This window comes from Budorcas taxicolor, chromosome 4, assembly GCF_023091745.1.
Source record: "Budorcas taxicolor isolate Tak-1 chromosome 4, Takin1.1, whole genome shotgun sequence".
Lineage (NCBI taxonomy): Eukaryota > Metazoa > Chordata > Mammalia > Artiodactyla > Bovidae > Budorcas > Budorcas taxicolor.
In genome coordinates, this window is record NC_068913.1 from 104,634,734 (window position 1) to 104,657,080 (window position 22,347).

Here is a 22,347-nt window from a genome sequence, read left to right on the forward strand (position 1 = left end):
AGGACGCCGGGCTCCTGGCGCCGCGATCCCCGCTCCGCAGCATCTGGACTCCTGCCGAGGGGGCGGGAGGCCGGCGGCCCGGGGCGGTGGGGCCGTCCGCGCTCGGGGCGCCTCCTCCCTCGCTCCCGGCCCCCGCCCTGCCTCGGCCCCCGCGCCTCCCCGCGCTCCGCCCCCGCGCCTCGGCTCTGCGCTGAGGTTGCGGCTCCGCCGGGCAGGCGCGCGGGGACCCAGGAGGCGGCGGCGGCGGCCACCGGGTGCAGCGGGTCCGGAGCCGGGAGCCGGGCTCAGCCCCGGCCTGCACGAGCCGCGGCCCTCGCCCACCGAGGCCGGCCTGGGGGGTCCGCAGGGCGCCCGGAGCGCCGAGTGCGCGTGGGGCTGGGCCCCGCACCCCGGCACAGGAGCGCGGGCGCGGCGCGGCGGAGCGCGGGGCATGGAGCCGGCCCGGGAGCCCCCCGCGCGCACCCGGCCGCCGCCGCCTCCCGCCGTTCGCCCCGCGCCAGCGCCTGCCGCCCCCAGGCCGCGCTCGCCCGCCGAGGCGGAGGGCCGCGGTCCAGAGGGGCTGCTGCGGCGATCGGGGTCGGGCTACGAGGGCAGCACCAGCTGGAAAGCGGCCTTGGAGGGTAAGCGGTGAGCGGGACGCGAGAGGCGGGATAGAGTCACCTTGGCCGATCTCCCATGGGGAGGGCGGGGAGGGCGACTCTGGACTCCCGAGGATGGATGTCAGGGCATCGGATGCCACACTGTGGGGCAGTGGGGAGGAGGTAACTGGGGACCACCCATCTCTGCAGCTAACTCACACTCTGACCTTGGGAGTAGGTTTCCTGCGCTGAGCTTCAATTTCCTCATGGGTGAAGGGGGCGGTTACTGTCCCGCCCTTACCTGGGAGGCATACTGAGAGAGCGGCTTGACTCTCCAGCAGTGAAAACGCCCTGGGCAAAGCTCAAAAGCTGTAGACCCCAGTCGCGGTGTTAATGCCCTGTGAGAAGGGGTTGGCTGGGAGGTGGGGGTGAAGGCCTGGAGGTGATGGACTGGAGAACCTGCAGGGGTCCCACCCACCTCTTTCAGTCAGAGGGGCTCAGGAGGTGATCCCTGACTGGCCAAGGGGGGCGGTAACCAAAGTGGAAAAGAGAGTTTAAGTTCGTGAGTTCTCCCAGTCCGCTTGTGTGGCCACTGGTGGTGTGTGGTGTGGGAGGTGTGGCCAGAGGGCTGGTCCTCTGGAAGTTTCTTAGTACTCTTGACACCCAGCGTCTCAAGGCTGAGGACCGGGACAGCATCAGCTAAGGGAAGCCCTAAGCTGGATTACCCAGCCATTAGGGAAGGAATATCAGGCTAGGAGGACTTCCTGGAGTAGGTGACCTCATAGACATATGGAAAGAGAAGGAGTGACATGCTCAGGGGTCATATAGTGAGAGCTAGCCTGTCCCTTGTGGGGAACTGACCTTCAGAGTACAGGGTCGGGGAGGGGTGAGAAGAGAGGAGTCTGGAGGACCCAGATTGTGAACGGCGACCCAGGCCTCGCCAGAGTTTGGACTTTGTCTGAGGCAACTACTGAGAGATTTAAAGCATAGAATGAAAATGAAGCGGGTTTCATTTTCCAAGTGAGTTTGCCCCTGGAAAAGTGGTGGTGGCCCAGAGGGGTCAGACCAAGGCCAGGTCAGCGAGGAAGGTGGAGCTGTGGTCAGAGGAGGGACATAGCCAGTGCCAGCTGAGGAGGGAGAGATGGGGCAGCGTGTCTGCATTTGGCCCAAAGGTGGGTGGACCAGGAGGCATGGATGGCCTGAGGGCGGGGGTGGGGCAGGGAGAAGTGCAGACTTGGGGGAAAGCTGGACACCTGGGTGGTGATTTGGGACAAAGGAGGCAAAGATGTTGGAACTTGGAGAAGAACTTTTGCAGAGGGGCTTCGGGCTGAGAAGAGCTGAGCAGGATAAAGGTGGACAGACACCTCTCTTTGATGTGTCTCCGGGCACATTGTTAGATTTGCATGTGACACCCTGCTTCCCGCCTGCCTAAGTTATTTCTTGAAGTTGCTCACGCCTCTTACCTGTATTCTCCACTCATTCATTCGTAAGCATTTCTCCAGGATCTGCCCCAACCTAGCTCTAACCCCCAGGGGTTAGGGCCATTTCAGAGGTGGTGCGGCCTCTTTCAACACCTCCGCTTGCTGCCTCCTGTCTTACTCCTCATCCTGACCTTGGCCCCGTCTGCTTCCTACTCCCAGGGGTGACTGGGCCAACCACCTGCAAGTTAGGCTGAAGAAGAGGCTGCACGCCCAGCAGGAAGTGGTCCAGGGGGTCTCTCAGGACACTGAGTCTTCCGGGCCACCCTGTGGTCTGTGTTTACCTGTGGCCCAGCCTCATCTCACCTGTCCGGGCATGGCTCCCTACCTGGCCTGACTCTGGGTCTCGGGGCACCTCTGGTCCCTTGCTCTTGTTCGCATGGTCCATCAGAAGCAGGCCCACTCTGATGCCTGTGGACCTTGGTGGCTCAGCCTCTGGGGCCTGTGAGCCTTTCCCATTGTTTTAGCATGTGGAGTCTGTGTCCTTGCCAGGGGCCTCCCCTCTGGCTCAGGGGCTCCCCTGAGCATCTCCTGGGTGTTCCCTGGGTGCCGCATCTCCCACGGAAAGAGGGGAGCTCTCAAACCAGGATGGTGCTCTCCAAGGTCCTGCCCTGTGCTGGCCGCCCCCCGCCCCCACCCCGACCCCCCAACTCATTCACTCTTCCTCACTTCCCACACACACTCCTGGAGGGCCCAGTGTCCTGGCGCACCTCTTGGCACAGGGTACATCCCTGTGTCTGAAGAGATCGCGGGGCAGGGGCCAAGGCAGCCTGACAAGGGGCAGAGAGAATGAATTCTGGGGTTGGCCAAGCCTGAGCCAGATCCTTTCACTGCCAGTGCACTGGCAGGTTTTCAAACTTGCCCGAGTTTCAGTTTTCCCACCTGCTAAGCTAGAGAAGGATTTCTGCCTCTCAGGCCTACACAGACAGAGGTGCTGGGGTGGAGGGTGTGTGCAGGTGACCCCTTTCCCCAGTCCCTAGAGCCCGGTGGGGGAACCCAGGCAAAGTGTGTGACTGTCTGCTCAACCGAAATCCTTTGACTGCTGGTCTGCCTAGTGTGAGTCCGCACCCCACCCTGAACTGTGTGCATGCTAAGTCATTCAGTCGTGTCCGACTCTTTGCGACTCCATGGACTGTAGCCTGCCTAGCTCCTCTGTCCATGGGATTCTCCAGGCAAGAATACTGGTGTGGGTTGCCATGCCCTCCTCCAGGGGATCTTCCCGACCCAGGGATTGAACCCAAGTCTCCCACATTGCAGGTGGATTCTATACCATCTGAGCCACCAGGGAAGTCCAAGAATACTGAAGTGGATTGCCATGCTTTTCTCCAGGGGATTTTCCTGACCCAAGGATCAAACTGGGGCCCACTTAATGAGCCCATGATGAAACCCTTGTGATGGAATGAGTGGTCTGCCACGTCTGCGGACCAAGAGATTTATTTTGCAGCCCTTGCTTAGCCAAGCATCTGTTTTGAGACTTCTTCTTCTGGCTGAGCTGTGGGGTATGTGGGGTCTTAATTCCCTGACCAGCTATTGAACCCTCCCTCCTTGCACTGGAAGTGCAGAGTCCTAACTGCTGGACAGCCAGGGAAGTCCTTGTCTTGAGACTTCTTGATTTGACCAAGCTGAACCCTCAGGGGACCTGTGCTCCTTTATTACCACGTGCTGAATATTTATCAAACCCCTACTACATGCCAGCCCCGTGCTGGGGCTTTCCTATAACTGTCACATTTAACCCTCACATCTGCCCTTCCACGGGCTGGGTCAGTGTCGTGGAAACAGAGACTCAGAGAAGCTCAGTGTCCTGCCCAAGGACACACGTTGCTCTGTCACACGTGAAACCCCGTTGGGTTTGCCACGAGGCCCTCTGACGTGAGAGCTCTTACCCTGTCCTGACCTGACCAAGGACACAGGGCTTGGTGAGACTAATTGGAGAGAATCAAGTTGTGCTTGTGACGCACGCAGTTCTCCTCTGTGTGCTCCTCAGACGACCCTGCCGCCTCCAGCAGATATTTTTTCCTCTTCACAGGTTAAGTGACGTGGAAAACATCTTAAATATAAAGCCGAGATTAGAGCCCAGGTCTTTAAGACTTTCCTTTGATGCACAGTTAGCTTTATAAATAGTAAGCCAAACAGGAATTCTTCCAATTGAGTCCTCTCTCTGTGGCTATTAACCTTTCCTTCCACCCTCAGCCTTGGGGGACAGGTTGCAAAAGTGATCCAGAGCTGCCATCTGGGTGCTGGAAAGACTGGAGGTGATTGGAGATGGGAATATTTCTGGCACTGGGGATGCGGGGGTGATGAAAAGCAGCCTGGGGGGTACAGGAGGGGGGCCACAGATGATTCTGCAAATCTCAGGCTATAGATTTTTCAGTGTTCACCAATTCTGAATTTTTAATGTTGGAAGTTTCTTGACTAGGCATAAACCCACAACTTCCTGCTCAAAACCACACACATGCATTTAGCAAAGCCTCTTAAAAATTTTAAAATTACCAAACTCTACATTTGAGAGTTTTTGACTGTCAACTTAGGGACATCAGCTATGAGTCTTTTTTGCACTGTGATATGAGCGTTGTCAGGGGATTTGTCTGGGCTTGGAAGCCAAATTTTTTTCAGTTGTTCTTTCTAACATTAGGCTAAATCATACGCATTTATAACATAAGTAAACTGCAGCCTCAAACTCCATTTAATAAAGGCCAGTGCATACCAGGAAGGTTTGCGGAGTTCGACATTTGTTCTGGTTTGAATTGTATCCCCCTAAAAGATGTGTTGAAATCTTAATTCCACAGTTCCTCAGATTGTGACCTTATTTGGAAATATGGTCACTGCGGGTGTAATTAGTTCAGATGAGGGCACACTGGAGTAGAGTGGGCTTCTAACCCAATGTGACTGGTGTCCTTCTAAGAGACGGTCACATGAAGACAGACACACAGGGAGAAGGATGCAACAATGAAGGCAGAGGCTGGAGTAGGCAACTGCAAGCCCAGGAGGGCCGAAAACCGGGAGAAATGAGGACAATGCCAGGAAGAATTTGCCTACAGGTCTCAGAGGGAGCATGGCTTGCTGACACCTTGATTGTGGACTTCTAGGCCTCAGAGCTGTCAGACACGACTGAGCGACTTCACTTTCATGCATTGGAGAAGGAAATGGCAACCCACTGCAGTGTTCTTGCCTGGAGAATCCCAGGGACGGGGGAGCCTGGTGGGCTGCTGTCTATGGGGTCGCACAGAGTCGGACACGACTGAAGCGACTTAGCAGCAGCAGCAGCAGGCCTCAGAGCTATGAGACGACCCATTTCTGGTGTTTTAAGCCACCTAAGTTTGTGATGCTTTGTTATGTTGCCCCAGGAAACTAATACAACATTGTCTGGGGTTGTCCAGCTCCAAGGCCACCCTTGGGATTGAACAAAGAGTCAGAGCCGGTAGCTCTGTCCACAGCACAGTGTCCAGGGCAGTTATCCCGTTAAAGAGGAGGAGAGTCCTCCATTCTGGTGATGTTGGAGATGCGGGCACAGACTCCCCTTTCCCTGAGAGCAGGTGTATATCCACATGGTCAAGGGCATTGTCATTCAAGGCAACTAGATTCCCTGTGTGTTTCCAGCCCCAGTGGGGGCTCTGTAACATGCCAGGTGATAACTGCGCCCTGTTAGAGGGAACCCAAAGGTGAGGAAAGCACAACCCTTACCCCAAACGACCAACTCAATGGACATGAACTTGGGCAAGCTCCGGGAGACGGTGAGGGACAGGGAAGCCTGGCGTGCTACAGTCCATGGGGTCGCAAAGAGTCGGACATGACTGGGGAACTGAACAACTGCCAAAAAGGAGCCTGTGGGCCAATAACCATCATGATGGTAGTTGTTGACACTGAAAGAGAGCTTACTGTGCCAGGCACTGCTCTAAGCACTATTTGTTGAATTCTCATAAAATTCTAAGAGGCAGATACTATGATGACTTTGTCTTAAAGACGAGGAAAATGAAATAGAAGCTAAGTAACTTTGCCACAAGAAAGTGGCAGAGCTGGGATGTGAACCCAGGTGAAGTGGTTTACGATGCGAACTGAGGTGTTTACGGAAGGAAAAGAAGGATTCACACAGCGTGCTTGCCACCGGCGCCACCATGCAGCTCAAGGGCATCAGCCTTACAACACGCAGCCCCTGGGGACGGCAGAGCCGACACAGAGGGGGTTCAGCCCTCTGCTCTTAACGGGCCTGGAGCCACCCGCCTCTGGATCCTGCTCGGTTGTCAGTACAAACCATGCCCATAGGAAGGACTCCCAAATGTCTGTTGGACTTGCAAGTAAAGATGGCAAACTAAACACGTGCATTTTTCTTTCCCTTCTGAAACTCACACAATAGTAAAAGGGTTTTTTCCCTTTTATTTGGGAGGGGGTCACTGCAGCATGTAGGATCTTAGGTCCCTGACCAGGGATCGAACCCATGTCCCCCACAGTGGAAGAGCAGTCTTAACCACGGGACCACCAGGGAAGTCCCAATAAAGGGACTTTCAAGTAAAGACGGCAGACTGAAGACATGCATTTTTCTTTCCCTTAAAAATCCAATAAAGGGATATTTTAAAAAGACCACAAGAATAATAACAGGCGAGAAAACAAGAGCAACACAGTTGGGAGCTAGGGATCAATGAGGATTATCAATGATGATCAGTGATCAATAACTGACACTGTCTCCCCTGGCCTTAGAAAGTTCAGGAAGCAGAGGAGCACGCAGGACCCCACACTGGTCAGCACAGCAGTGAGTGAAGAGGGAGCTGATGTCAGGAGGGCTGGGTGAACCCTTGTTAGGAAGACTTCAGGTCCCCAATCCTCTTCCCACTCTGTGAGCCTCTCCCCAGCCCTCTGCCCTGGGGAGAGAGGGCATCCAGACACCAGAACATCTGAGAGCCAACAAGGCAGCATCTACGGATTGAGGGCTGAGGATGGCCTCCTCGCCTCTTCTTGCAGCCAAGACTACATCCTCCAGGAGTGAAAACAGAGGGGCAGACCCCAGGGATGCTGACCCCAAAGGAGAAACCCAAGGAGGTCCACAAACAGAGAGCTGGACTTCCCTGGTGTCCAGTGGCTAAGACCCGGTGCTCCCGAGGCAGGGGCCCCAGGTTCAATTCCTGGTCAGGGAACTAAGATCCCATAGGCCACAACTAGGACCCGGCACAGTCAAATAAATAAATACTAAAAAAAAAAATAATAAAATCAAGTGTTAAAGAGAGAGCCTTGAGGACTGACCCAGCCAGGTCACTCTGCCATGACCTCCGCAGTTAATAAGCTCCTCTCACGGTCTCAGAGGCACCAATAAAGCCTTATTCCTCCTGCCTTAATCATGAACAGATAACCAAGGATCTTGAGATGTATGAGGAAAGTCCCTGACATGGAAGCTAGAGATTAAAACACATGAACGGCGGGGCAGGGGGAGGCAGTGTGGAAAAAACAGTGATTATATAGACTAAACTTTCTGCCCACCTCTCCCCCAGCCCTCCTGCTTCCCCCCAAAAATATCAACTAAAAAACTGTCAGTATTATTCAGAGAGAGAAGAGAAAATTTCGCATCATTAAAGTAAGATCAGGATGTTTTAAGAGGGAGTATTCAGGGAATAGCAGCAACAAATCCCCCAAAACCTTGCAAGTTAAAAATAATCGTAAAAATAAAAGATTCAGTAGAGAGTGAGAAGATAAAGTTTAAATAAATCTACAGGAAATAGAGCAACAGGCAAAGTGGATATGAGGGCTTCCGCGCTCTGCTCTGGTGCCTTGTCCTCTTTTTGTAAGGGTATTAACCCCACCATGGGAGCCCTGACCAAGAACGGATCTGCTGGTCACCTTGATCCTGCACTTGCCAGCCTCCAGAACTGGGGGAGAGACGTGTCTGTGGCTTCGGCCATCTAGTCTGGGGATTTTGTTAGCCTGTGAAGACTAAGAAGACAGAAGTGGAGTAGAATTCCGGATTTTGCCTCATCAGCTTAAAGGAGCTTTGGAGTTGAAATCAGGATGAGCACACAGAAGTGTAGGCAAAGGAAAATGATTACTTACAGGGAAACAAGAAATTGTGTAGAAAACGATCGTAATACACTGCATGGCTTGCTGGCAGCAGCATTTACATTGTCATAAGAAAAGAACACTGAGAATTCCCTGGTGGTCCAGTGGTTGAGATTCCTCGCTTCCACTGCAGGGGGCGCAGGTTTTATCCCTGGTCAGGAGAGCTAAGATCCCACAAGCTGTGTGGCATGGCCAAAAAAAAAAAAAGACCTCACCAAATTACCAGTCCAACCCAAACTATGATGTTGAGAGGGTAAGTAGTATGTGAGTGGTCAGGGTGGGACAATAATGCAGGGAATTAAATCTTCCTCATTATTGTGGAACGTCAATAAGTAATGTCTTAATTAGAAAAGTTGAGCAGTATTGACTTCTTGACACAAAACTTTTAGAGATTTGAAGGTAAATACCGAAAGAATTCGCTGAAGGAATTGGAAGTAGTTGTCTCTATGGAAGGGGCGATGTTCTTTGGTTGTGTAGTGAAGCCTGGTAGAATTTCTTACTTTGGATCTGTTGCTTTGCAGATCCTTGATAAAGGACCAGGTTTATTTTCCCAATCTGTTGTGAAGTACCATACAGATGAATTGCTAGAAACAGTAACAGGAACTTGGATGTCACAGGAATGCTGAATTGCTATAGATGTTTCTATTAATAGGTACTTCCTCTTGACTTTGGTACTTAGTTCATACAGGTGGACAGCCCAGCGGTGGGCTGTGGAGGTGGTTCTTTCATCTATGCACATATATAACATAAAACATTTTTAAAGGACTTAGAAACAAAAAGGGGGTTCTCATCTACTGGTGGCTCCTCATCTACTGGTGGCTCCGCTGGTAAAGATGAGCCTGCAATGTGGGAGACCTGGGTTTGATCACTGACTTGGGAAGATCCCCTGGAGAAGGCAGCAGCCACCCACTCCAGTATTCTGGCCTGGAGAATTCTATGGACAGAGGAGGCTGGCAGACTACAGTCCATAAGGTTGCACAGAGTCCGACACGACTGAGTGACTTTCACTTTTCACACCTACTAACAAACAAAAGTGGAAGCTAACAAGTGTTGGTGAGGAGATGGAGAAATTGGTGTCGGCATCTCTGGTAGAACGCAAAATGGTGTTGCAGCTGTGGAAAACAGTTTGGTGCGTCCTCAAAAAGTTAAATGTGGAACTACCATATGATCCAGAAATTCTACTCCTAGGTATATACCCCAAAGAGTTGGAAACAGGGACTCAAACAGATCTTTGTTGGCCAATGCTCACAGCAGGATGATTCATAAGAACTAAAAGATGGAAACAGTCCAGCTGTCTGTCAACGGATGGATGGATAAACAAAATGTATGTAATCATACAATGCAATATTATTCAGCCACAAAAAGGAATGAAATTTTGATACGTGCTACAATATGGATGAACACTGAAAACAATATGTTAAGCAAAAGAAGTCAGACCCCAAAAGACAGATATGATTCCATTTACATGCGGTACTTAGGATAGGTGAATATATAGAGTCAGAAAGTGAATGAGAGATTAGCAGGGGCTGGAGGGGGTTGGGAATGAGGCGTTAATGCTTGATCAGTACAGAGTTTCTGTTTGAAATGATGAAAAAGTGTTACAAGCAGAGCATGGGGATGAGTGCACAACTTTGTGAATGTAATTAACACCATGCATTGCACCCTTGAGTATAGTTAAAAAGGCAACTTTTATGTTACATGTATTGTATCACAATTAATAAAACTTTCAAAAACCCTGTCGACAGTCTATAAGGGTTCTTTCATTAAATATCAAATTAAACACCATTTGCAGCCACATGGATGGATCTAGAGATTGCCATACCGAGTGAAGTAAAGTCAGACAGAGAAGTACAAATATTGTATGATATCGTTTATATGTGGAATCTAAAAAAACCAAAAGGATACAAATGAATTTATTTACAAAATAGAAACAGACTCATTGATTTAGAGAAGGAACTTATGTGATCAGTGGGAAGGACTGAGGGGAGGGAAGGTAAGGGAGTTCGGGATTGACATGTACACACTGCTATACTTAAAATAACCAACAAGACCTACTGTATTGCACAGGGAACTCTGTTGAATATTATGTAACAACCTAAGTGGGAAAAGAATTTGAAAAAGGACAGATATATATACATAATGAATCACTTTGTTGTATACCTGAAACGAACATATCATTGTTAATCAATTACACTCCAATATAAAATAGAGAGTTAAAGAATTGCTGTGCAGGATTCCACTGAATGAATGCCCAACATTTTATCCAGTCTCCCTTTGATGGACATTTAGCTTGTTTCCATTTTGGTGCCATTGTGAATAAACCGGCTATGAGCATTTAAAAAATCAAGTTAAAATTTGGAGTGAGAACAATAAATAAATAAAAATTTAAAAGGAGAAGCCGGAGGATCAGGAAAGCCTTCCTGAAGAGGATGGAGGGTGTGGGGCAGAATTTCAAGAGACAGCAGTGGAAGAGGAGCACTTCGGGAGCAAAGGTCCAGCCACAGGGCTAAGAGGGTGAACTGGGTATTTCAAGGAGTCGGTCTGGCTGAAACTGGGGATGAGGTAGAGAATCAGCAGGAGGGGAGAGACTGGAAAGTGCTAACAGCCACGGAAAGAGTTCAAGTGTGTAGCCCTGCGGGAGGGTTTTTAAGCAGAAGTATCACCGAATCGGACAAACCTGTGCTTGAGAATGGCATTTCAGACTTTAGCTTCAGGATGGCCTGGACCAGAGGTCTCCAACCTCCAGCCTGTGGACTGGTACCTCCTATCAGATCAGCATTGGCATTCAATTAGAAGAAAAGTGCACAATACATGTAATGCACTTGAATCATCCCCAAATCATCCCTCCCCCTCATCCCTGGTCCATGGAAAAATTGTCTTCCATGAAACCGGTCCCTGATGCCAAGAAGGTTGGGGGCCACTGCCCTGGAGGGCTTGTTCAAACACAGAGTGCTGGGCTCAGCCCCAGTTTCTCAGTATCAGGACTTGGGGTTGGCAGTGGGAATGGGCCATAATCAATCCTTTTCTCTCTCCTCAGACACCACCACGCGTCTCCTGCTGGGGGCCATCGCAGTGCTTCTGTTCGCCATCCTGGTGGTGATGAGCATCTTGGGTGAGCATGGATGTCAGAGCATTTGCAATTCATTTCCTATACACCTTTCAAAAGCATGTCAAATTAGGTCAAGAAAGGTTCCAGACATATCGTCAACTTTGTGGGGGTCAAAGTAAATAGGAAATAGAGTGTTGGCTCTAGATGACATTTTAGCCTAAAACAATATGTTCACACATCGATTATATCCATCCCCTTAACTAAGCCATGCAGCGAAAGTGGAGATGTTACTTAGGTACCATTACAAAAATGCTTCAAGAACGCTGAACAAACTTGGTGTGCATTAGGCGAGCAGTGCTTCATGAAAGAGACAGGTTGGGGTTAAGGGCCTTAAAGATCTCATTCACTCACTCAACAAACATTTATTTATCCCGGCTGTGTGTTAGGCCCTGGGCTAAGTGCTGGAGATACATATATTTTAAAATGTAGTATGACATCAACTCCCTTGTCCAGTGATAGGGTATTGCCTGGGGGTCTCCCATATGGTAATCCCTGAAGAATGAATAGTTTCCTGGAGACCAGGAGGAACACAGAACAGGGCATTCTGAGGAGGAGAGTCCAGGGAAACACAGTGACAGGCAGGACTGAAAGGGTTGATGGAGGAATAAAAAAGAGGAAACTGCTACAACTAAGGCAGGCCAGGCTATATGACCTAGGGCTTTGCTGCTTGTAATGGATTCAAGCCAAAGTGATTTCAGGACCTCTGTCTTTAATCTTTGAGAAGCATCCTAAGACCTCAAAATGGATAATATCAGTTCTATCCAACCCGCCCTTCAGGGCATGCAGGCTAAGCAGGGCACTGTGGGTGCTTAGAAAAGAAGGTGGTGACCACCAGCTTGGCTCTACCTAGACTAGTTGCTACAAATTAAACTGTTCTACTGCTGTGTTGGGAGGGCAGGGCAATGTGTAAACAGAGCATGTTGTGATTGGAGGAAAGCACAACAGTCATCGGACATCCTCATGGAAAAGCGTGGCCTATACTTCTAAGCAGGCCTGCAGCTCACTGAGCCTGAGTGCCAATTAATTAATTAATTGGTGTTGGCGTGGGGGTAGCTCCCTTGGGCGCTTGAGTACCATGGGTCTGTTCTTAACTCTGTCCTGGTCTACATTTTAATCAACCTTCTTGTATGAGAACAAATGAAAAAATATGCTTATGGAATTTGTAGGCAATACAACCCAAAAAGGGATGTTCCACAGGCCAGGTGAAAAAGAAATCAAGATTAAAATTCATCGTTAAAAACCAAATGAGCCAACGTGAATGAAGCGACTGTGTAAGAAATAAACACAAGACCCTGCATTTAGATTTAAATGTGACTTACACGTGTTCTAGGCAGGGGCCCTGGCTTGGAAGGAGATCATAGGAAAATAGTTGAAGAATATGGCTGAATTCCTTTTGGCAAGGAGGCCCTTAAAGAATCGCATGGAAGCTCCGGGCTTCCTTCCCAGAAAAGTGCACCTATGCACATACACACAGATTCTTCTCATTGGAGAGTCTGCAGGCTGGAAAATCCAGGGCAGCCGGAAGGGGTATGGCGATCGCTGCCGGGTGGCAGAGCACAGCTGTGTGGCAGCCTGTGCTGGTGGCAACGTTTTAGGGGGGACCTGGGCGCATCACAGTGAGGTGGGCAGGATGGAGAAGGTCTAAGAGCATCCCCTCCAAGGGACTGTGGAAGAGACGGTGTCTGTTCGGTTCTGGAAGAGGGGGATGTGGGTCCTACCTCAAGGAGAAGGCAGAGCAGGTCTGTCCGGGTCACTCCAGAGGCAGATCCTGGGTCCGCTGAGCTAGGTCACAACCGGAAGGCAGGTTGGGACTCAGCATTGAAAAGGAATTTCCAGCACTTCCGCAGCGTAGCCGATGAGGGTGTGGCCAATGAGAGCGGGTGGGAGTGGGGGTCAGAGGGGGGTTTGGGGGGCTGCAGGTTGGGGTGGGGGGTTATGGAGCCCATGGGGCCTGGCATGGTTCCCACCCTGGCTGAAGAGAGAGGAGGCATGGTCACCAGGTTCAAGTTCGAGTTTCTAGGGTTCCACGGCCTCCAGGAGCTCAGAGGGAGAGGAGAACATAACCTGGGGGTTAACCTGCTGTAATACTTCCCCTTACAGGGGTGTCCCTGCCAAATTTCTCTTCCTAGTTCATGTAGTCCCCAGCCTCCGACCTGCCAGGCGCTGTGACAGGCCCTCCCCTGAGATGAATGACTGATGGTCACCAAAGACAGGCGGTCCCAAAGACAGTGGGATTCTTAGGGGCCGGGCAGAGACCCTCTGTGCTGGCAGCTACTGAGTCCCTCCTTTTCCCTGCAGCCTCCAAGGGCTGCATCAAGTGCGAAGCGCCCTGCCCGGAGGACTGGCTGCTGTACGGAAGGAAATGCTACTTCTTCTCGGAGGAACCGAGAGACTGGAACACGGGCCGGCAGTACTGCCACAGCCACGAAGCGGCACTTGCTGTGATCCAGAGTCAGAAAGAGCTGGTGCGTGCGGGGCGGGGGCGTGTCGGGGCGGGGCCTGGGCGTATCGGGGGAAAGGGGCGGGGCCATCCGGGAGAGCCACGCCCAAGGACCTGGTGCCCGCTGTGACCTGTTTCCAGACGGGTGGGGTGTGCACGTGGGCTCCGCAAGTGGAATCTGAGCAGCTCCACGAGGGGCTTTTGTTCTCACTGCTCTTGTCGAGGCCAGCTGCGTCCATTCCAAGGCTGGTTTGCTGAGCTCAACACAGTCAAGTGTAAGCTTTACAAATTATACAGGCACTTGTGAAATGTGAGGGCTTCCCTGGTGGCTCAGACAGTAAAGAACCCGCCTGCTATCCGGGAGACCTGGGCTCAATCCCTGGGTTGGAAAGATCCCCTGGAGGAGGGCATGGCAACCCACTCCAGTATATCAAATTGGCATCTTCAACTAGTCCATGTCAGGGTCTGAGGTCCCACCTAACACCCCAAACAGTTACATCACTAGAAATATGAATGTAACACAATGAACAGGTCTCTTGGCCATTTTTGGATTTTGTAGGCAACAGTTCGTGTAATTCAAAGTCTAAAATCACTTCTGTTTGTCTCTGATACACAGTCTAATAGCCTCTTTCTGCAGAGAAAGGCCCAGGACAGCCAGTCCCAGATAATCCATCAAGCAATCCCAGGCTTCCTGAAAATCAGGAATGTTGGCATGCTGGGTCCCCGAGCTAGGAGACAAACCCTATTTCAGGGTTCCTGCCCCATTGGCACGTCCCCAGAGTCCAGGTCCCTTGAAGGCCATTGCAGTGCATCTGTAAACCCAGCTCCTAACTCTTGGGGTACAGTGAGGTGTCACCCTCATGGTGTCCACACATCTTGAGAGCCAGTCTTCCAAGTTGAGGTTCATCTGCGGATGTGTGAGCAGTCAGGAGGCTGCACCTGACTCTGAGGTTTCCCTCTTTCCTTGGTGCAGGAATTCATGTTCAAGTTCACACGGAGGGAGCCCTGGATCGGCCTGCGCAGAGTAGGGGATGAATTCCACTGGGTCAACGGGGACCCATTTGACCCGGACACGTGAGCTGAGGCTTCATCTCCTGGCCACCGACCGTAAACTGGGGAAAACCTAGCCTCCCAGACAAACCTCCTGAGGGAGAACTTGGTTTTGTGTTAGCTAGAGCCACTCATCTGTAGGGTCAGGGGTGAGGGACAGAGACCTGGGCATGGGAATGGCTTTACTACTCACTCCCCAGTAAAGTCCAGCCTGGTTTGGTGGCCCTGTCCCACGTAGGCATCAGAGCTTCCTGCTGCTGGAAGGGGCCCAGACCCTTTCCATCTTGTGATTCCCTCATCCCACTGCACGGCTGAGTGTGGCTCAGAGAAAGGGGAGGATATCCCAGGACAGCCCTCTGCATTGGGCAGAACTTAGCCACATGGCCCCACCTGATAGGGAGTGAGTGAGGGAGGAGCTGGGACCTCTCTGCTGGGCAGTCACATGCCACCTGAACAGTTTTACTGTGGAGAAAGGGGATCTGAACTATGGGTCCCAGGAGGGTCCTCTTAGAGAAAACGCCTTGAGGGTGTTGGTGGCGTGTGCTGGGTGGTATTATTTGTGTGGCCCACGTAGTATGGCAGTGAGTGTCTGATTTGTGTGGCGGGTGGGTGGGGTGATGGTGGCAGCGGGGCGGGGGGGCACTTTAGGCTTAGGGAGACACAGGGCAGCACACACAGGGGCGTAAGAACCTCAGCCTCTGATCTAGACCCTAAGGCTGGAGGGCTAGGCCCGAGGAGCTGGGTGGGGGAGGGGGGGGGCACAGCTGCTGACCTGATGTGACCCTCGGGCCGCGAAGACTTCCCTGTCCCCGCATCTCCCTGTGTCCTGCACTCTTCATCCGGTGCCTCTCTTTGTCCTCACTGCCCCTTCCTTTATTCTCTTCTTTCCTTGTCCTGACCTCATCCCCGATATGTTCTCAGAGCTGCTGAGAGACTCTTGTCTTGCTGCTGCCCCTGCCTCTCCCCTTCTGGAAGGTTCTTGCTCCCAGAACCTGGGGAGCCCTGGAGGCTGGGGCCCCAGGATGTTGACCACCCAGCAACCAGCGGGCCTTGGGGCCATGCTTCTCTGACCACTCTGACGTGATTCTGGCCTCCCCACTCCCTCTTGGGGTCCTTCTGATGCCCTCTGAGACCCCCGTTCTGGCCTTGGTGGTGGGGGGCTCAGGTCAGGGTGAGCAAATGAGCTTAAGAAGATATGTTGACTTCGAAAGGGTTGATTTTAGGCAGGGAGAACCCCCTGTGCTATTAATAGCTGTAAGAGGTGCAGGCAGGGTACCATGGGGAGGGGGGCTTAGGGGAGGCTTGTCCTAGACAGGGCCCCAGTCTCCTGGGATGAGTGAGCTGAGCTGGAAGGATGGGGAAACCGGATGGGGAGTGTAGGGTGCATCCAGGACACATCTGTGGGCGTCACCAGGGCGACTGGAGCTGTGGTGCAGAGTTGCGAGTTGGTGGGAGCCACACTAGCAAGGTCTGTGGGGGGGGACTGTCCCAGAGCAGGGCAGCTCCAGAGGGAAGGACGAGTCACAGGGCCTCCGGGGCTGCCCAGTGATGGGTGGCATCTGCCAGAGGTGAGTGCCTGGTCTCGTCTCTCCCGGCCACAGGTTTCCCATCGCGGGCCCGGGGGAGTGCGTCTTCGTGGAGCCCACCAGGCTGGTGTCGACAGACTGCCTGATGACCCGGCCCTGGGTGTGCAGCAAGATGGCCTACACGTGAGGTGGGTCATGCCAGAGGCCACCCTGCAACCAGGCTCCGAGACCTGCTGGCCCGGGGCTCTGCTCCAAGGCAAAGCAGCAAGAAGGATGCTCTCTGCCCCTGGGTGCTCTTCTCCAGCCCCCGAGTCCTGATCCCTGGTCTCCTTGGCCCCAGGCAGGTCCTGTGGCTCAGCAGTCAACTCCCATGAGCTCAGTAGTATTGTAGGCACCTGTCCCCAGACACACACGCACACTGACACACTTGCTTATGCACACGTGTGCACACAGCGCCCGCTCAAGTTCACAGTCTACCCTTAGTCAGCCCAACAGGTCTCTCCCTGGCCCTACCCTGGAGCATTTCTTCCTCTGGAGGCCCTGGTGCTCTGAGGAAGGCTAGGGGCTGACAGACTGCCATACTGTCTGCACACACGGACCCCCTCCCCAGGCATCTCTCTCCTGGCTCCTGGGGAGGCAGGAAGGGCAGCCCCCTCACCTGGCCCCTGCATCCACCCCTCTGGCCTTGCCCGGGGTCGCAGGCAGGCCCCTGCTGCATCTGTGGTGCTGCTCTGTTGGTCACCGGTGGAATAAAGAGATGACTGGCGTCCAGGGAAGTCGGCTGCCGTTTGTTCCATGGTCGTGGCTTGGGGGAGGGGCCATGGCTCGGGAGGACCATCTAGGGAGGGACCACCAAGAGGCACTGGTGTGGCCGGTGACAGGAACCAAGGCCAAAAACATGCTCTGTGGCCTCAGGGCACCGTTTAACGTTGCCAGGCCACTGTGTTATTCTTAGATGTCTGAGGGGTGTGCTCCATCTGGCGTCATCATTACCATTCGACTCGACATGACAAACATTTATTCACACCTATCATGTGCCAGACACCACACCAGGCAGGGGGATCAACAGCTTTATCCCCCAAGTGAGCACACAGGGAGCAGAGGGACCAGCTTGGGAAGCACCAGAACATTCTGGAACATGGCCGAGGGATGGCTTATTCTGCCTTAGGAGAGGACAGAGTGAAGAAGGCGGGAGGATGAGAGGAGATGCTGTGCATGTTGGGCTGGTTAAGAGTTTGTGCAAGTCCGAGGGCCCCTTCCTGTCCCCCCTTGGTCTGCGGGGAAGGAAGCGGGGATGGGGCAGAGGTTGGCGGTTCCCCTGGGCCAGCAGCGGCTGCCAGTGCCGCCTTCTCCAACGCGCACCTGGAGCCCAGAGTAAGCGGTGGGGGGGCCTGGGCCTCCCCAGCCCATGGCCGGGGGAGATACAGGCAGGAGTTGTGTCTGTGAATCTGGGTCCTGGCCCATTTTCTGAGAAAACAGCTTGGAGGGAAACACATCCTGCTCTGCTCCGGTCACTCCTTTTACTGTCAGTTTTCAGACAAAACTGTCAGCTTCAGTTTTGTTGATTCTTCTGAAAGCTTTCCAGATATTTAGTAAAATATGGGTATTTTGTGGTTTCATATTTTATCTTCATGGGGAAGCCAGTGTAGAATCTGACTGTGTAATGGAGAGGGTAAAGGAATGCAGTGTGGTGGTGGTGGCCTGTGGGGGGTTGGCTGAAGCCCACCGCCTTCCAGCCCCTGTGGGGAAGTGTTTTGAGGGGCTGAGGACTGAGGAAGCGGTCAGCTGCTGCTGCTGCTGCTTGGATTGGGCGGGGCTGAAGGGTGAGGGGGCAGGAGTCTCACGCTCACACCTGTTCTCAATCATACACAGGCCTGGGGTTCTCACCAATATCTTCCCATCAAAGATGGTCTTCCCATCAAAGCCTTTGCTGTTTTCGTGTCTGACTCTTTGCGACTCCACAGACTGCAGCACACTAGGCTCCTCTTTCCTCCACTATCTCCCAGAGTTTGCTCAAACTCAGGTCCATTGAGTCAGTGATGCTAGTCTTACTTCATTTAATTCTCTTAAAAGGGATCTGAGGCGGGTTATGCTGCCACAGATGACCCAACAGTACCTGGGCAGGGCCCCAAGGCACGAGGAGCGGAGCTGTGCTCTCATTCTGTTTCGTGGGTTCAAGTGGGAAGAAGGGAGCCACGAGGGGGCGGGGAGGAAGCACTGTGGGAGGGCCCGGAATAGGAACACAGCCCTTGGGATCTTATCTTTCATTCAGTGCTCCACAGCCTGTTGCCTCAGGGCACACTGGCAGGGGAGCTGCCTAACCTTGGGTTTGTCCTGGGGCAGCTCAACAATTCTAAATCAGTTCAGCAAAGCTAAAGGAACTCTAAAGCTACAAGAGATCAAACAAGTCAATCCTAAAGGAAATCAACCCTGACTATTCATTGGAAGGACTGATGCTCAAGCTCCAAAACCTTGGCCACCTGATTTGAAGAGCCGACTCACTGGAAAAGGCCCTCTTGCAGAAAAGATTGAGGACAAGAGCAGATGGGGGCAACAGAGGATGAGATGGTTTGAAGGCATCACTGACTCAGTGGACATAAGTTTCGGCAGACTCAGGGAGGTAGTGGACAGGGAAGCCTGATGAGCTGCAGTCCATGGGGTCGTAAAGAGTCAAACAGGACTGAGCAACTGAACAACAACAAAAGGAACTCTGACCCAAGGTCATGGGTGTTTTCAGAGCTTTCTTATCTATTCCTACCCAGGAAGGAAACACAAGAGCAAAACAAAAGACCGCACGCCAAACTTGAGAAAGGTTGAAAATCCTTTCAAAGGTTATAAATCAGCCAGGGACTTCCCTGGAGGTTCAGCGGCTGATTCCGCCTTCTACTGTAGGGGGCGCGATCCATCCGATCCCTGGACGAGGAAGATCTTGCACGCTGCCCTGCAAGGCCAAAAGCAAAACAAAATACCAACAAACCCAGCCAGGCACCCACACCTCCCTGGTGGACAGAGAGCCAGGCTGGGTGGGCGTGCAGTTCCTCCTGAGGCCACAGGCGGCGGCATGGAGTCCAGACCCTCTGCGGGTTTCTAAGCCTGGAGCTCAGAGCTGTCTCCCTGGGTGGGGGCTGGGGGTGGGGTGGGGTGGGGTGGGGTGGGGGCGGTTAGGCTCAGCTGGTAAAGAATCCGCCCGCAATGCGGGAGACCTGGGTTCGATCCCTGGGTTGGGAATATCCCCTGGAGAAGGGTAAGGCTACCCACCCATTCCAGTATTCTGGCCTGGAGAATTCCATGGACTGCATAGTAGTCCATGGGGTCGCAAAGAGTCGGACACGCCTGAGTGACTTTCACTTCACTTCACTTCAAGCTAAGGAGAAGGGTAGGGGCAAGGTGCAAAGGAGCACCCTTCAGCCCCAAAGGACCACCCTCCAGCCCCACTCCTCAGCCCCTTTGGAAGATTTTCCCTTCTGAGGCAACTCGCCTGGAGTTGAGAGTGTGCTTAGCTGGGAGCCGGGGTGGATTTGAAGCCACACCTCAGCGCTGTTCTCTGAGTAACCCCTGGAGGGGGCCGGGAAGGCTGGAGCTCGCCTCCCAGGCCACCCTCAGACGTTGGCTGTGAAGATGGCGCGAGGAGGGATTTTATTAGGACACACTGGGGGGTAAGGTTCGTTGCTGTGCTGGCGGGTTCACTGGTGTTTGCTTAATTCTCCTACAGCCTTAACAGATGAAGAAACAGGTTCAGGGCGGTTAAGGGGCTTGCTCTATCTACATCACAAGCCTAGGGCGTGAGGGAGAGAAGGAGCCACCTTGGGAGAGGACGTGGGGTGCCCTTCGGTGATTGTTTTTCCCTGCGCACTTTTATCGCCTTCATATGGTTTTCAGGTGGAATTTCCTATAGAGCATGAGTGACGCAAATACTGACGACTGCTCTTCTCTCGCTTCAGGGTCCAGCTCACGCTCCCTGGGACTGCTTCCGGGTCGGCAGCAGCCCTCGGTGACCACGCCCTCCCCCAACACCTCCAGCACCGAAGACTGAGCCTCTCACACGGCCGAGTGTGTGGAACTTCTCATCTGTGATGCATCTCCTCACTCATCTGACCGCTCTTGTCGTCTGATTATAAGCTTCTGAATAGCAGGGATTGTGTGTTGCTGGCTCTTTGTAGCACACATAACATATGCTCAAAAAAATTGTTGTTGGTGACAATAAGATTCCTGGCGAGTGTCATCTCTTCACCCTTTGCCATGGGGGCAAACTGGCTGTCTGTCAGAGACTTGTCTTTTAGGCTTTGGTGGGCGTGGCATGATTTTAGAGGTCCGGCCAAGATGAGATCTTTGTTTTGCTTCAGTTAAGTGAGTTCACTCACATTGCCTAAGCACGTACATACTGGACGGCCTGAGTGGGGGTGGCCTGGAACACGTGAGCCGAGAGGGAGAAATCCCTCCACCTCTTAAGATGTTCTTTGCATCATACACAGAGGACCAAGAGACTGGGCCCAGGGAGGGCTTCCAGCAGTGACTGGGGTTGGCTGCTGAAGATTCCTGTGATCTCCAGGATAATTATGGTAATGTCGCTGTTCTGTGTGTGAAACACCACTTGGTTTTCAGAAATGTCCACTGTCAGCTGTGTACTTACACCAGGAGGGGGTAAAGAACTTCACACTGGGAGCAAGTACGAGATTCACACGGGGTGGGGGGAGCATCCAGAAAACTTCCTGTCATACCCATCAGAGATACATTCTCAGCCTGGAGGGGAGGTGCTTCCTCTTGGCTCTGAAGACCTGCTGGAGTCTAGTCTGGACTATCTCTACCAATGAGCAGGTGTGCAGCTCAGACTGCTGTGCTCAACCTCCCAAACCCCAGGCTTTACTTCTAATAAAGTAGAAATTGTGCCTGCCTGGCCTGCCTCACAGGATTATGAGAACAGTAGATGTTAGAATTTCAGGGATAAAAAATGATCGACCGTGTTCTCACTATCCATGAGGCCCAGAGAGGGTTAAATAACATGTCCAAGGTCACGCATCTAGTGGCAGAGCTAGACCTCAGGTCTTATGGCTCCTCTCTTCCTTGTTGATCCTCTTATTGTTGCACGTATCATGCTTTATTTGTTCACTTATTCACCATCCATGCAGAAGTGTAAGCCCCTAGAGGGCGGGGATCCACTCTTATGCTCCTTTGTTTCTCTAGAGCCTGGTGCATACTAAAGGAGCTCAATAAATGTGTGTTGAACTGATCTTGACTCCTAGTTCACAGGCTCCTTCCCTCTATACCATGCCGTCTCTGATCTCAGAAATCTGCAGTGCCAGTCCAGCTGCCCACAGAAAGTGTGAAAACTTGCAGATGTTTTAGAGAAAAAGATATGATGCTCAGCCACCCTGCAATGTTGATTAGCATCTTTTCGAGCACAGAATCCATCTGAACAAAGACATACACATTTAAGACAAAATTGGAATAATAACAATGAATGTGAATTAAGAACTTATAATAAGGCCAGGCATGGTGCGAAGCACTTCACACACATAGCAAGTGCTTAATAAAAAGTTATTATCTTTTTCACTATGATGTAAACTGAGTAGGGGATTGGAATATGCTAGCTTCTGTAATACCTGCATTTCAGAGGCTTACCCGAGTACAGATCCCTTTGTAGCTCACACCGCAGACTAATGCAGGTCAACCACATGGAAAAGCGTTGCTGGATCCAGGGCCTTTGAACACAGAGGTTCACACAGGATGTGTTTTAGGGGATGCGGTAGATGAGGCTACCAGGTACCAATTTTTCCTTTCCTTTCCTTGTGGGTATGTAGAAGGACTGTATTTCCGGGTCTGTTTGAAGGTGGGTGTCAGGTGACACCAGAGCTTTAACCATGGAAAGGTGACATGTCATTTCCTGGTGGAAACATTTAAGAACCAGTGCACACTCCTCCATATTCTATACTGCCCCCTCCTCCACTGCCAGTCATAATTTTTCTGTTTGGAGGCTTCCTAAGACTGAAGCATTCTGAAATGCTAAGTCAGTATGTGGAGGATGGGTTCCCTGGAGGGTGTCTGAATCTGCAGCAGATGTGTAAGTGAGAAAGCCTCTGAGATTTGGGGTTTGTTGTGATCATAGCGTATCTCACCCTAGACTAGACAG

General features: G+C 52.2%; 1 protein-coding gene across 1 annotated transcript; it reads left to right on the forward strand.

Moving 5' to 3' along the window:
- Positions 1 to 430: 430 nt before the first annotated feature.
- Positions 431 to 16,407, forward strand: CLEC2L (C-type lectin domain family 2 member L). Its single transcript, XM_052639150.1, has 5 exons — positions 431 to 620; positions 11,133 to 11,207; positions 13,503 to 13,669; positions 14,618 to 14,718; positions 16,296 to 16,407. The coding sequence occupies exons 1-5, from the start codon at positions 431 to 433 to the stop codon at positions 16,405 to 16,407; spliced, it is 645 nt and encodes a 214-aa protein (XP_052495110.1).
- The last annotated feature ends 5,940 nt before the right edge of the window (positions 16,408 to 22,347 follow it).

Coding starts and splice junctions, on each gene's coding strand:
- CLEC2L (XM_052639150.1), top strand. CDS start 431: ATGGAGCCGGCCCGGGAGCCCCCCGCGCGCACCCGGCCGCCGCCGCCT. Junction 13,670..14,617: donor TCCAGAGTCAGAAAGAGCTG/GTGCGTGCGGGG, acceptor TCCTTGGTGCAG/GAATTCATGTTCAAGTTCAC. Junction 14,719..16,295: donor GACCCATTTGACCCGGACAC/GTGAGCTGAGGC, acceptor TCCCGGCCACAG/GTTTCCCATCGCGGGCCCGG.